Consider the following 16,217-nt stretch of genomic DNA (forward strand, 5'->3'; position numbering starts at 1 on the left):
CTAGAACCTGATCCCAATGTGTTCAAAGTCTTTACTCAGACTCCAGTCTCTAAAACATCTTATTCTGCACAATCAAGGGTTGTTGGAAAGTACTATCTCACCAGGGAGGCACTTGGGAGGCAGGGGCAGGTGGATCTCTGTCAGTTCAAAGCTACCCTGGTCTAAATATCAAGTTCCAAGACATCCAGAACAGTCACAGAGAAACCCTTTCTGGAAAAACCCAAAATGAAAGAAAGAAAGAAAGGAAGGAGGGAAGGAAGGAAGGAAGGAAGGAAGGGAGAGAGAGAGAGAGGGAGGGAGGGAGGAAGTGCTATCTCCTCCTTCATTTAGTAGTCTAAAAACTATCAACTCAATTCTGTATTACTACAACTAGGAAGAAAACCTATCAAGTTAGTTTCTATCTTCTGTATCCTGATGTCAGAGGCTAAGAAATGAAAGCAGTGGCATTTCCCCTGGAGAAAAGAACAATGACATCAATTAAGATCAGCAACTCAATGAATAGGAATACTCACCATCACTAAAAGCTTCCCTCTGGTTTTTGCTCGCATTGTCAGTCACAGAGGGAACTGATCTCCCACTCTTTTTCAGACTTTCATCGTGGCTGGAAAAGTAGCTTTTCAAAACCTGGTGAAATTATTTTCAAAATCATTACATAGTATAACCCTTTCATTGTACATATATATGCATGTTGCCAAATAGAAAGATGGGAAAATTTTGTAGAAAGAAATTACATATGGTATCAGGTTTAGAAACATTCCCGAAAGCTTAAGAAAAGTATGAATTGTAAGAAAATGCAGGACAGCTGGGGCAGAGTGTCACTACATATAATCCTAGCACTTGGGAAGCAAAGTCAGGAAGACCACACGTTTGAGGCCAGATTGATTTATACAACCAGTTTCAGGCTAGCCAGGGCTGTATAGCAAAACCCATCTCAAAAAAGCCAAAAACAAAAATAAAAATAAACCACCACAAAACCCAGCTGAGGAGCTACGACTGGCAGCTGATGGCTACGGGGGAAGGGAGAGTCATTTGGATGGAGAGTATAGCCACTGGTGGGCTGCCCATCCTCCAATGCGTGGCCCACAGCCGTGTGTATCTGGGGCACATTTTAAAATGTGGGGGGATCATTTTAAAATGAAAGAAAAAGAATATATTATTAACGTTGGGAGTGTGTCTTGTCGGGGAAGATCATGGAGGAACTGAAGGAGGAAAAGAGGTTGAATATGATTAAAATATATACATGTATGGCCACTTCAGAGAATTAAAAGAAAATTTTTTTGAGACAGGGTTTCTCTGTGTAGCCCTATCTGTATGTAAGCAAGCACGCACGCACGCACGCACACACACACACACACACACACACACACACACACTTTAAAGCATTAAAAATAAAAATAAAAAAAAAAAAAACTGAAAGTATTCTGATCCAGGAGTGCCATGAGTATCACCAGTCTGACACTGACTTACAGCAGGGGAGTCTTCAGGAAACACAATTCCTCGTGCTTCCCTGTCTCGGGCTGTAAAAAGAGAAATTAAATTTAGCTGTACTGTATTATATATTGTATACAAACTTAGTTCTTTCTGGAAACAACCCTGGCCCCACACACTATTTGATAAGTAGCATATCTAAAACAAAATTAAGTGACCAAAGCCTGCAATGAGGAAGGCCAACTTGGACTGACTTGTCACACTGTTTCTTAATGCCACTTGTAGGGTGGTAAGAAATGATGACACATGCTTTATCATGATATTCTCTACAATGGCAGGTGAAAGACCTATAAGGCTATGACTTCAAAGCTGCCCTGGGAAACTTTACCCTCTGTTTAGACAATGATACAGCCTAAAGGTATAATTAATACTAGGTACTTCTTAGCTTTCAGCCTTTTTAATTTATTATTTTACATAAGCAACAAAATGAAGTCCAATCATTTCTGGATAAATGGATCAAAGTGAAGTGTTATTTGGTTAGAATCACCCAAGCCCTGGTTGAGGGCTGGCAAGATGGCTCAGAAGGTGAAGGCACTTGCTGCCAAGCCTGACTGATATGCTAAGCTCGATCCCCGGAACTTCATGGTAGAAGAGCAATGTCCCTGAAAATTATCCTCTGACCTTCACACAAGTGCTGTGGCATGTGTACATGTGCGTATTCACATGCACAGAATAAAAGACTTAAAATACTAGAGAATTATGGTTTGAGTATAAACTCGTAATTGGAAGAGCACCACAATGTCTGGTGAATGAGCACATCTACATAATGTGGTTAAATGTTATGAGTGAACGTGAACACGAAGTTATCATACATAGATGACATAGTACAAAAACATAATGTGATTCTTTGGTAGCATTTTGGACAAAACAAAAAAATTATTCTGAACTACAAACACATTTAGTACACAGCAATATCTGAGTTTGCTTTTGTGTTTACTTACTTTTCTAATATTTGCTTTTATTTTATGTGTATGGATGTTTTGTCTGCACATATGTATGTGTACCACATACATGCAGGAGTCTGTGGAAGCCAGAAGAGGACATCAGATCCCCTGGCATCAGATCCCCTGGAACTAAAGTTTTTTTGTTGTTGTTTTTGTTTTGTTTTTCGAGATGGGTTTTTTTCTGTATAGCTCTGTCTGTCTTAGAACTCGCTCTGTAGACCAGGCTGGCCTTGAACTCAGAGATCTGCCTGCCTCTGCCTCCAGAATGCTGGGAGGTATGTGTCATCACTGCGTGGCTTGGGACTGGAATTATTATGGATAGTTGTTCTGAGAACAAACCAGGATCCTCTGCAAGACAGCAAATGCTTGTATCCACTAAGCTATCTCTCCAGCCCTTGCTTGTTTTCTTTTTAACACAGAAGCTGGGACGACCATTTAGCAGCCTCATCCACCTCTTCCTGTATAGCACACATCTGCCACCATTACCTATGAGCACAGTGGAACTAAGCGTTGGTGGTGTAGCTAATGAACTGGACCAAGACATATCAGGATCCACCTCAACTCCCAGGCTTTCAGAAATAGGTTTGGGTGTCTGACCCTACAAAGAAAGACAACAGTTTAATTTACAGAAACACTGATGATTTTTTTTTTTCCATTCATGCCTCTGTGACATAGCATGCTGAGTGCAAATCTGCAACTCTCAAGTTAAGGGGTAACCCTTTCATATTCTCAACTTACATACTGTAAGTAATCCAAGCAGAACATTTACCTCCTCAATTTTTGGTGTAGAAAATAAACTCCCACACATCACTGCAGGTAAAAAAAACAGAAAGTTATTAGGTTTTCATTAACATTTCTACAATCTACAAATAAAAACCAAGGGGGCTGAAGCCCTTAAGGGCACTGGCCGCTCTTGCAGAGGACCTGGGTTCCCAGCACCTACAATAGGTGTCTCACAATCACCTATAACTCCAGTTCCAGGGGATCTAATGCTTGCTTCTGGCCCCTGAACACCAGGCATGCATGTGGTATACATACATACTGTAAGGGGAAAGGCCCAACCAAAGAAACACACCCTGAGCAGAGCCAAACAAACACACTCTGTCCCTGGAATCAGAGCCAGTGAAAGAAATACACCCTGGCCCTAAAGTTAGAGCCAAAAGGCCAAAAAGAACCAGTGAAAGAAACACACTTTGTCCCTGAAATCAGAGCCAAATCTGACCCTAAACCTGTGCAGAAAACCAACCAATCCCTGAGCACAAGGTTCTAGCCAGTCTGAGCTCAAGGACTGAAATCTGACCAATCCCCACCCTGGAAATCTCCCTAGGAAAGAAAACTCCACCTCCTAAGAAGCCCTATATAAATCCCGTGGCTGTTCGGTTTGCCCAGCTGTCCTTTGCCACCCTGGCAGAGGGCAGCCACTCTTCTGGATTCTTCCAATAAATCTCTTGAATGAGGTTTGGGTGAGACCTTCTTTAGCTGCTTTTGCAGGAGCAGAGATGCAGCCTCATCCACCTCTTCCTGTACCCTGAGTGATGCAGGCAAAGTCAAGTTGTTACACTCCACTCTCTGCGGGACTGGAACCGAAAACTATAACAACTTCACCGGAAAACCCTCTCCTGCTGGAGCAGAGCTAATAAACTGGAGAAATCCTTCCCTGAAGCAGGGCTGTAAGCTGCTATGTTTACTGTGACCGGTGGTATTCCTTGGCTCCCGAGTGCCAGAATACCTTTCCATCTGAGCAGTAACACTCAGTATTCTGGCTCCCAAGTGCTAGAGTCCCTGTCCATACCATCCGAGCCATCAAAATGCTTACACATACACATAGGCAAAACACTGACACAGACAATTTAAAAGTAAATGAGGTCTTAAAAGACAGTAAAAATAAGAACCTTTGCTGTGTTCATACCTGGCTTTTCTCTTTGTGGTACAGCCTGTGTGCACTGCAGAGTAAGAGGGCTAGACAAAATGAAACAATGGCTTTAGGTTAAAAGGACAACAGCAATAGCAGAGAGATAATTCTGCACCGACTCTTAGTGTTTTTATGGTTTTGGAGATAAGAGCTTGTTATGTAGCCCAGGTTAGCTTTACACTGGAAGCCAGCTTGTTATGTAGCCTAGGCTGGCATTACACTGGGACCCAGTTGCCTCAGCCGCCCTAGTGCTAGGATCTTAGGAGTGGGTTTCCAGGCCTGGCCCAAAGGAAATCTTTCTAATAGGAAAACTACTCCGCTAAGGAATCCATGGTACATTATTTAAAAACAGAAGTGCTTCCAGGAGGTCCTCACTCAAAGTGATCTGGATGACAGTTCTATGAGACAAACATGCAAGAAAATGTTTCATTTAAACACATTTTAGTAAGAGTTGAGCTGGTGGAACATGACAGAATCCCCAGGCTCATGGGAGGCTGTGGCTAGGAAATTTTGAGTACAAAGCCAGCCTGGACTGAAGTGTGAGACCAAGTCTTGAAAACAAACCAATACAACATGTATGTCTGTACATATTTATAAAATATACATACACCAGGCTCATCATACCTTTCACCAAGACAAGACTTCAGAGGAGGACTGGCAACATCAACCACGGGGTCCATTTTGGCCTTCATTCTGCAGTGATTTTTATGTTTACTATTTCCAACAATCTTCCCTGAAACAGTAAAATAATCCAGTGAGGGTGTAGACACTGTGAACTTTGAAATTTTACTTTTTGAACTTCAGAACGAAAAAAGAATGTATAGGGAGCTGATACCTCCTACAAAAATGTGTGCCAAGAGATAACGTATTCCCTATGCTATGGCATCATGGAGGGTAAAAACAAAGGGAGACATTGAATGGAAACCCACCAAGTCCGACCTGATATATCATTCTGTGAAAAGCTTTCATCATTCAATTTCAGACTGACTCCTGAATAAAAAAGTGGGAAAATAAGGCCTTCATGATTGCAACTTCCTCTCCTCCCTTCCTTCTCCTTGGAGCCAGAGACTGAAACTGGTGGTGGGGGGTGAGGGCTGGAGGGATGGCTCAGCATTAAGAGCACTGGCTGCTCTTCCAGAGGATCCAGGTTCAATTCCCGGCACCCATATGACAGTTCACACCTGTATGTAACTCCTGTTCAAGGGTGCCAACTCCCTCACACAGACGTATGTGCAGCCAAAATACCAATGTACATAAAATAAAAATAAATAATCAAATTATAAGCACATGCACTATCCCACTAGCCTGATGGCTTCATTTGACTTGGCTGGTAAGATACTGTTCATTCCCATTTCACTTCTGGTTGTCCCCCACCAACGACTACTCTGAAAGAATGCTGTTAAACCTGTATGTAGACCCATGTGCAAGATGTTTGTCTCCCCTGCTAGTTTGGGGTTACAGCCCTGGCTGTCTTGGAACTTGCTATGTAGATCAAGTTGGCCTTGAACTCAATGAGATCCATTTGCCTCTGCCTCCCAAATGCTGAGATTAAAGGCGGCTGCCACCACAGCCAACTATCTCTTTCACTTTTTTCTTGACTTGGAACATTTACTTTCAGACTTTAAGAAAACCAACTGATCCAATCCTCACCTAGTAGGAGAGATTCCATGGACAAGAAGGAACCACCCAATTCAGAAATTTTTAGTGGTTTTGAGGGTAAGAGTGTGTGCCTGCCCTCCTGTTATGTTCCCTGGGGGGGTCTCACACTGTTCAGATTCACCAGTGCCATGAGCTTCCTGAGGTAGAGTCTGTTCTTTACCACACCCATAGCAATCACACCACCACCTGCCATGCTCACTGAGCGCATCAAGAAGTAGTACTCTAAAGCAAAGTGCACACTTACAGCAAGTAGGAAATAAATGTTCTGGAGACTTAAAAAATGATAAATGAACACCTTACTAAACAGGTGTTCACAAACACCTGGCACTGAGTCAGAGGAACTACTGTCAGATTAACATACTCCCAAGAAACGGTTTAAAAATCCCCCATCCTGTCCTAACATGCAGAAACATAGCTTCATCAATATTAGCAACAAGCCACAGGCTTGTTTTGAAAAATCAGAGTTCTAACTAGGAAAAATCTCAGTATTTTTACTAATACTTAGCATATTAGTCATAGGAGGAAGGAAAAGAAGCATTATTTATTAAATACCAAAATTACTTCATTGAACCCAAACTTATCACATATTATGTCCACCATCTTCATTCTCCAATCATGAAAGAGATGAGAAAGATTGATTAGCACAATAAAACCCAGTTTATCACAGAGCTGTGACTTCACATACAACTTTGTCTGATGTTCTAGCTCACGTCCCCTCCATCATATCAAATGTTTCTAGTTAACTTTTTTTTTCTTTTTGAGACAGGGTCTCTCTATTATGTAGCCCTGGCTGTCCTGGAACCCTTTCTGTAGACCAGGCTGGCCTTGAACTCACAGAGATGCACCTGATTCTGTCTCCCAAGTGCTGGGATTAAAGGTGTGCACCACCACTACATCTGGCTACAGTTACCTAGTTCTCTGAAAGGCGACTGGTCTAGCGGTAGAGTTTGTCCTTGTTCTTTGAATATTATTGGCGTTGAAGCCAATCGATGGTAAGAGGGCTTTCTCTGTGGTGTTTTAAACACTTGTGGTTCATAATTGTGAGGCTTATATTCATATTCTTCTGGAGGTTCAAAATCATATGGTGGGGCTTCTGAAGAAAGTTCTTCAAACCAATTGAGGCTTATTGGTCCTAAGTCTGCAAGAAAAGCAAAAATTCCATCTTAGATTAATCAATGACACAGAAACTCATGAGCAATGAAGATTGTAATAAAGAACATGGCTGGTAAAAGTCATTTTAACACACACTTTGTGTCATGGGATATGTGTGAGAAAACACATGCATACACACATACTTGCAAAATCAATAAAACATGCAAAAAAAAAAAAAAGGCCCAAAGAATAGTAAAGAATAAAGGAGCAGGCACGGTTGTACTTGCCTGTTATTCCAGTTTCTATGAACAAAACAGTGCCGGCAAGATGGCTCAGCAGGTAAAGGTGCTTCCTGACAAGTCTGGGGACCTCAGCTTAAGACCAGAATCCCCATGGTGGAAGTAGGGAACTGACTCTTCCAAGTCATTCTCTGACCTCCCCACCACCCCGTCCCTACCACCAAATAAATTTAGACACATAAAACAAACAAACAAGGGGCTGGTGAGGTGGCTCAGAGGTTAAGGGCACTGGCCGCTTTCCAGAGGTTTTTTTTGTTTTTTGTTTTTTGAGACAGGGTTTTTCTGTGTAGCTTTGTAGACCTGGCTGGCTTTGAACTCAGAGAGACCCAAGTACCTGCTGGGATTAAAGATGTGTGCCACCACCACCTGGCCTCTTCCAGAGGTTTTGAGTTCAATTCCTGCACCCACATATTAGTTCACAACCATCTATAATAAAATTTCATACCCTCTTCTGGACTACAAGCATATATGCAGAAGGAACACTGTATACATAATAAAAATTTAACAAAAGGAACTTGAAATTTTGACTAGCAAGGCATGGTGGTAAACGCCTGTAATCTTATCACTTGGGGACTGAGGCAGGACGATCTCAGGTTTGTGGCTAGCTATATGAAAACCATTTCTCAGCTGGGTAAGGTATCATACAATTGTAATTCTAGCATTTAGGAGGCTTTCAGCAGGGGACTATCATAAATTCGAGGCTAGCTTGCCTACATAGTGAGTGAGATTCTATCTTAAAAACTAACCAAGAAAGGCACAGGGTGGGGGGGGGTGGAAGAGGAGGGTTATTTTTTTTTTTTAATTTTTGTTTATATGCATTGGTGTTTTGCCTGAATATATGTCTGGATGAGGGTGTTGTAACTCTGGAACCAGAGTTACAGACAGTTGTGAGCTGCCATATGGGTGCTAGGATTGAACCTGGGTCCTCTGGAAGAACAGCCTGTGCTCTTAACTGCTGAGAGGTCTCTCCAGCCCCAAAAGCCTATGAAGAAGAAAGAAGAAAGGAGAAAAAAGAAAGAAGGAGAAGGGGGGAGGAGGAGGAAAAAGAAGAAGGAAAAAGAAGAAGAAAGAAAAGACTCTATAATCTAGAGCATACCAAGTATAGAGAACAAAATAAAAAAGAAGAAAAACAAGAATTGTAACTGTGGATTACTTTAAAGTTCATTAAGCAATATCATTAACCTACGCTTTTGAAAGTGAAGCAGCAAATAATTTCAAAACTTAAAAGGAAGGCCAGGCAGAGGTGGCGCACATCTTTAATCCAGCACTCCAGAGGCAGAGACAGGCAGATTCCCATGAGTTCAAGACCAGCCTGGTCTACAAAGCTACACAGAGAAATGCTGTCTCAAGAAAAACAAACAAACAAACAAACAAACCAAAAAAACGTAAAAGGAGATAGAATTTAGCTATATTATCTTTTTTACTTTCTTAACAATAATCATTAATTCAGGGGGGAAAAATCCACCAAACTATCCATAGTAAGCATGTACTCCATAGATTAAAAAGAAAATGATTTTGAAGCTTCTGTCAGTATGACAAATGTCTTTACCAGTATGGGTTAAAGAAACACTCTACACTTTCAAATAAGTATGAAAAAGATTCTTACATGGCAACAACAAATGTCTAACATGACCCACCCACCCTATCTATACAGCAGTTTCTCATATTTTAGGAGGTTCAATAGGTTAAATACATTTTCATAATTAGACACAGTGTCCTTGTCTTTTTCACAACATCCATGTGCATCAGCTGAATAAGGAGAAGGTATGTAAACAACTATAACAGAAGGCAGTGAACCCAACTATACTAGTGCTTAACATTTCCTACCAACCCAAGGGGAAAGCCAGGGACTCACTAACAAAGTACAAATGAACCGCATGAAACATATCTTTAAATCTTATTACCTCGTGTATGATGTGTGTGGGGGTGGGGTGGGAGTCAGAGGACAACTGTGCACAGTTGCTTCTGTCCTTCTGCCTTCATGTGGCTTCTGGGCAACAAACTGGTCATCAGACCTATGTAGTACACACCTTTACCCATTAAGCCACCAAAATTGGACCAAGCTTGAATTCTTCAGCAAACAGCATGCAAATAGCATGTCTGCAGACTGAACCTGACAGAAAAAGGACTTGGGATGAGCTGTGAGCAGAACTTGCACTCTTCACAAAAGGCCATTTTCTTGACTTGTCAAACCAAGTGTTCCAATCTGAAGATTTTGGTAGACATTTTCTCAAGAATGCAGTGAGTGCATCATAGTAAAGAAAAATGTTTGCTGCCAATGACAAGATGTGAGCTTTCACTGGCTGTTTGTTTAGTCTGGGGAGGCAGAAGCAGGTGGATCTCTGTGAGTTCGAGGCCAGCCTGGTCTACAGAGCTAGTTCCAGGACAGGCTCCAAAGCAATACAGAGAAACTCGTCTCAAGCTTTCAAAATGATATCAACCATTTCTAGACACTCACAGTGGCTGATTTCTTCCCAACTCCAAAAGGTTTATTGGATCAGACCAGCTGTAATATTGATGGATGTGACTTTCTTTTTCATGTACTTTGTCAATACTTACAGTATCTAATTCAGAGCCAGGTGTGGCTGCTCATGTTGCAATCCCAATATGCAGGATAATCACTGCAAGTTTGAAACCAGCCTAACCTACATAGCAAGCTTTAAATCAGCCATGGTTACATAGCAAGATGATGTCCTTAAAGCAGGAAAAATGGGGCTGGAGAGACAGCACAGTGGCTGCTTACTGCTCTTGCAGAGGACCCAAATTCACTCCCTAGTACCCACCTACACCAAGCAGCACACAACCACCTGTAACTCCAGTCCCAGAGCATCTGATGTTCTTTGAACCTCTGTAGGCACCTATACACAGGGGCACACGCACACGCAAGGTTTAAAATATTAGAAATAAATCCTAAGTGATGATAACTGTCCACCAGTAACATCATCAGTGCTTCTGATCTTCTGGGAGCACTTTGAGAACAATTCTTTGCACTGGAAGTCACAGGGCTAATCTCACCATCTATACCATCTGGTTGGTGAGGGAAGGTCTACATTACCTAGAGCTGTTTACAGCACAAAGAAAACTGTCAAGCACTCATTTATTTTATTGGTAACTTTAGAAACAGTCCTGTGTGTTCCTTACTGGTCTTCAGCTCACCAGGTGGCTGAAGATGACCTTTGACCTCTGATCCTCCTGCCTCTATTTCCCAATTGGTGAGACTACAGGCATCTGCTAATGACCTGTTTCTGTGAAGCTGAGGAACAAAGCCAGAGACTCAAATGCTAGGCAAGCACTGTACTAATTGCGCTGCATTCCAATGTCACTCCTATCCCTCCTCTTTAAAAAAAAAAAAAAAAAAAAATAGGTCTAAACTCTGTAGCTCAGCCCATTCTGGAATTCCCTATGTAGCCCAAACTGGCCTTGAACTCATATTTAATCCACCTGGCTAAGTCTTCTGCATCAAGTTGCCTGGGATATAAATGTGTGCCATCACACCTAGCTCAAGTATGTTTTGTTTGTTTTTCTGACAGGGTCTTTCTGTGTAGCCCTGGCTATCCTTTATCTTGCTATGTGGACTAGGCTGGCTTTAACTCACAGAGCTCTACCTGCCTCTGTCTCCCAAGTGCCCTTGTTGTTTTTTTCTGTCTTAATTTGTTTGTTTTTTAAAGCAAGCATTCACCTTGACACACTTTATTGAAAACATTTTCTTGATGTGACTTAATTTACCAAGTTTTCTAAAATCTCACCAATACCTGCCGTGCTGCATCGCGTCTTAAAAATTTCAAAAAAAGTTGGTCTCCTTTTGTATCCAATGGGCATTTTTCTCTACAGGATTTCTCCGATGCTTGGTAGAGAATCTGCAAAAGAGAAAGTAAAATACACCTCACAGGGTTGCTTTCTTGGTGACGGGTAAAATCAGAAGCGCTGCTAAGTCTGTCTACCTTAGGCCCATCTTTTGGGACAAGAACAGAATTTACCATGAGGATGGGGCCAAGTTTATAATTGTGCTTCAAATCAAACGGCGACTAGGTACATCGTATGCATCAGAAAGTGGATATGGTGCGCGTCAGTAACAAGTCTTTAATATTCTTTAAAGCTAATCACGTTCACTTAACTACGGAGCTGAGTTGACACAGGCACGTTAGGTAATGCAGTAACTACAGAATAAAGCGCTCCAGTGGGCTCTAGGGACGCGCCAGGGAGGAACGCCCGCGGGCTGCAAGGAGCTGGGTGGGCGGGAACCTGCCCGGGGCTGAGCGGGGTGGGCGGCGGCCCTGAAGGAGGTAGAGGGATTCCTCCGGGATGCCACGCGTGCCTCCCTCGGCCCCTGAGACCCCGGAGCCAGCGTCCGCATGTACCTGGTCGCACTGACCCTCTCAGGCTGCAGTCGCTGACAGACACTGCGCGGTCTCACTTCTCATGCTCCCGCGAAAAGCCCGCGCTGTGCCCTGACGTCATGACTCGGCGACGGCGACGCCGCCCCAGCGCCGACCGGAAGTCGGGGGAACGGGTCTCCCTGCAGCTATTCGCGGCGGTCTTTGAGTTTTCCCAGTTTAGCCCTCTCCCCACCGGGTGGGTCTGAGCGCGCGCCTTTTTCCCAGAACACCTGCCCATCCGCAGCCACTCAGATCCCCGGCACCTTTTTTAACCCTCGAGCCCGTCTCGGCGCCCTGGGGACATGCGGGTGGGTCCCTTGCGGTTTCTTCTTTCCTAATCGATGTGGGTTGTGAACGGTCTCAGACCATCTCTAGCATGGCAAACACGGCTCTGGCAGGGCTTACCCTTCTCCCCCATTCCCTCTGCCTTGCTAAAGACCGTTAAGTTACATTCCTAAAGCTAGCCACCAAGTCTGTTCCCTTATTTGGACACTTCCTCCTGAGGATGACTACCAAGGTCCAGCCTTCACAGTATTGAAGGCCAGCAATCAAAGCCACCTTTGGCTTACCTACTTAACATGCCCAGTTTAAAATTAAACATCCCACGGGCATTGGAAGCGCACCCTAGCACTCTGGAGGCAGAAGCAGATGGGTCTCTGAGTTTGTGGCCAGCCTGGTCTACAGAGTGAGTTCCAGGGCAGGCTCCAAAGCCACACAGAGAAACCCTGTCTCGAAAAACAAAACAAGCAAACAAACAAAAAAGAAAAAAAGGGAAGAAAAAAGTAAACACCTCTTTATAACATGGGGTTTCCCCTTTTACTTTTATAAGTTGCTCCCCCCCCCCCTTTTCTATTCTTTGTTTTCAAGGTTTTTCTGTAGCTTTGGAGCCTGTCCTGTAACTTGCCCTGTAGACCAAGCCGGCCTCAAACTCACAGAGATCCATCTGCCTCTGCCTCCCAAGTGCTGGGATTTTTCTATTGGACACATCTGTCTCCTCTCTATCCAAAGACACTTTACTCTGAAGATGGACTTTGGAAGGGTTTGCTGGATCTCTTTGCCCCCTTCCCAAAGTCACCCCGTTCTGCTTTCCACTTTTAATTAGGCTCTTTTAGCTGGCTTATTGAGGGACTGGTGGTAGGACCTGGCTTGGGACACAAGTTGTGATCCCTGCCCCCACGTCCTGCCACATCAGTACTCCTTTCTGCAGGCCTAGGTAGTATCTTTTACACTTTCAGGATATGATCACCATGTTTTGTGACTCTCTGGGAAACTGAGCTAGAAACTGAGCTGAATTTACAGGCTAACTAGCTTAGTGCATGGCTTTGGGTTTAATGTTTGAACCTTAGAAAGCCTTCAATTTAATTCAGCAAGTGAAATCTTAGGGAGCCTTGCTGCTTCCAGAACATGTCTGGTAATCAGTAAACCTTAGTTGTAGCAGGAAGCCTCATTAATGTAAAAACAAATGAACAAACAAAAAACCTAAAACTTGGGATGTAGGTCTAGTTAGCAAAGAAGAGGCAAGTGTGGTATTATCTAGTAATAAATTACTACTTACTGAATGTTTCTTAAAATACTATAAAATGTCTAGTATTGTTCAATGGTCACAAATTCATCAAGTAGATAACTAGCCTGGTAATAGTTCCAAGTTTGAATTAGAATCCATTTGACATCATATACTTACCTTGTGAAATCTGCACTGACCATATAAATAAGAATTAGGGCTAGGAGTTGGTGTCACACATCACACGCTTTTGATCCCAGCACTAGGGAGGCAGAGACAGGCAGATCTCTTGAGTTCGAGGCCAGCCTAGTCTACAAAGTGAGCTCCCGGACAGCTAGGGCTATACAGAGAAACCATGTCTTGAAAAACAAACAAAAAGTTAGGGACTGGAGAGATGGATGAGCAGTTAAGGGCACTGGTTGCGTTTCCAGAGGTCCTGAGTTCAATTCCCTGCACCCATGTGGTAGCTCACAACCATCTATAATGGGATCTAATGCCTTCTTCTGGTGTGCAGGTATACATGCAGATAAAGCATTCATACATAAAACACATAAACATAATACTAAATTTCTACTTAGAGCTGGGTGGTGGTGGTGCATGCCAGGGAGGCACAGGCAGGTGAATCTCTGAATTCAAGATCAGCCTGGTCTATAGAGAGAGTTCCAGGACAGCCAGGGCTACACAGAGAAACCCTGTCTCAAAACAAAACAAAGCAAAACAAAAGAGACTATACTTAAAAAATAAATAAATAAGTGCTTTCTTCTCTGGGGAATTTGGAGGAGAGAGGTGTCTCACTAAGATGGAGGAGCTGAGGTAAAGAGAACCCCATTTCATGCTCTGAAAGATGTTTCATTACCACACACTCCTGGCCCTCACCAGCTTATAACTATGTCCCTTATTACTGGTACAAAGAAGCTCACATCCCTTGCATCTACTCTGGCATACTCCCTATCTTTGAGTTCAGTTGCTCAGCTTGTTTACTATCAAGACTTATAGGATTCAATTCACTGTTTTTAAATGATCAATTTCATAAAAGTGTATCTAATGTGCACCATGTCTTGATACTCATATACACTGTGAGTAATGAATACAAGTCACATAGTTAACAATAGTCACACACTCACATAGTTACATTCTATGTATAGGTGTGTCATAGTACCAAATCTAGTCTCTTAGCAAAACAATGATATGGCACAATATTGTGTGAATGGGAATCCCTAGGAAAAGGTTGTGTCTATAAAGCTATTGATTAAAACCTAATTACCATGGAGAGTTTGGAAATGTTATAGGTTCAAAGCCTAATTAAACTTTATCTCATGCTGTCATTAGTTCCCCAAAGATGTATTCTTTGCCCATTTCTGGGGTATGGAACCTAATATTCTAATGAGCAGATTTGAAAAACAAAACAAAACAAAACAAAAACCTTTGGAACGTATTAACAAAATTGTACCAACCAAAGGTCCAAGAATGCTATCAGATAGCATTTGAGGCCAGTAGCTGCGATCTCTCCCTGTCTGTAGTCCATCTCTCTGGTGTTTTTTACCAATAGTTTTTTAAATGGCTGAGCCATCTCTCTAGCCCCATCAATTCATCTTTTAAATTTTTATTTATTTTATTTATTTATTTGGTTTTTTTGAGACAAGGTTTCTCTGTATTGCTTTGGAACCTATCCTGGAACTATCTCTGTAGACCAGGCTGGCCTCAAACTCACAGAGATCCACCTGCCTTTGTCTCCCAAATGCTGGGACTGAAGGCAAGCACCACCAACACCTGCCTCAATTCATTTTTAAAAATGCCTTGATTTATGACCTTCTTTGTTCTGTTACTATAGATACTTCATGAAACTACCTCCACACTGGAAAACAGAATTTGGGGTAACCTAAGTTCATGTTTCTGGACCACCACAGTGACTCAAATTTACCTCCCAAATAAACTGACTCTTATTTGTTTTGAGATGAAGGCTGTGTTTCTACATCAACAATTATTAACTACAATCATCATACTGTGTTTTAGACTTCCAGACTTACCCATCCCACTTAACTCACTTTTAGGCCTTTTGACCAATGCCACACCCCAATGGTGATTATGCATTTGAGTTCCTTAGATTTTACATATGAGATCACATAATACATTTTTTTTTCTGTTCAGCTTATAGCGCTTAACACAATGTCCTCCAGGTTCATCCAGAACCAAAACAAAACAAGCAAGTAAACAAGCAAAACAGGGTCTGGATGTATAGCCAGACTGGTCTCAAACTTGTAAGTCTCCTGCCTCAGCCTTCCAGGTTCTGGGATTGTAAGACCTGCACTACCATGCCTGCTTTCTCTTTTTTGTTTAATGACTAAATGGAATTCCCATATAGGATTGTTTCTTTAGTTATCTGTTGCATCCATAGTTTGACTCTTGGATGCTCAGAATCTCTTACTTTCTTGATCTCACTTTCTTAGAGTATGCATACAAATAGTGGGATTACTAGGTCATCTGCTAGTTCTTTTTTAAAAAGATTTACTTACATATTTTTAAAATTATGTGCATATAAGTGTGTCTATGCGTGCAAGTTACAGTCCAAAGAGGAGGTCAGATACTCTGGAGCTAGAGTTACAGGTGTTTGTGAGCCACCCAATGTGGGCGCTGTGAATTGAAGCTGGCACACATAGCCACTGACCATCTCTCCTGCCCTCCTGCTTTTAATTCTTGAGGAAGAAGCCATGTGTGGTTTTCCATAATGCCTATACTAATTTACATTCCCATCAACAAATACCAGATCAACAAAATAGTCACCAAGAGAATACATGAATGAAATGAGTAATCAAAGCCTGCTGGAGAAGACAGAAATGAAAAACAGCCTTGGGGGGAAAACAATTGAGAATTGCTAGTTGAGAAGGTAGGAAAACAATTAGTAGCCCATGGACAGCTCCCTCCTTCAATTAGGGAGCTAGGGGAGCA

At 42.4% G+C, this 16,217-nt stretch overlaps 1 protein-coding gene across 1 annotated transcript in view; it reads right to left on the minus strand.

Annotated features, from left to right (window-relative positions):
• Brca2 (BRCA2 DNA repair associated) overlaps positions 1 to 11,841 on the minus strand; it is a 42,487-nt gene extending 30,646 nt beyond the window's left edge. Inside the window, 9 exon segments of the mRNA XM_051205150.1 lie at positions 513 to 624; positions 1,468 to 1,517; positions 2,919 to 3,030; positions 3,202 to 3,242; positions 4,342 to 4,391; positions 4,969 to 5,077; positions 6,914 to 7,141; positions 11,147 to 11,251; positions 11,753 to 11,841. Of these exon segments, the coding sequence (XP_051061107.1) occupies positions 513 to 624; positions 1,468 to 1,517; positions 2,919 to 3,030; positions 3,202 to 3,242; positions 4,342 to 4,391; positions 4,969 to 5,077; positions 6,914 to 7,141; positions 11,147 to 11,213 (769 nt within the window). The 5' untranslated portion in view covers positions 11,214 to 11,251; positions 11,753 to 11,841.
• Between the last annotated feature and the right edge of the window lie 4,376 nt (positions 11,842 to 16,217).

This window comes from Phodopus roborovskii, unplaced genomic scaffold, assembly GCF_943737965.1.
Source record: "Phodopus roborovskii unplaced genomic scaffold, PHOROB, whole genome shotgun sequence".
Taxonomy (NCBI): domain Eukaryota; kingdom Metazoa; phylum Chordata; class Mammalia; order Rodentia; family Cricetidae; genus Phodopus; species Phodopus roborovskii.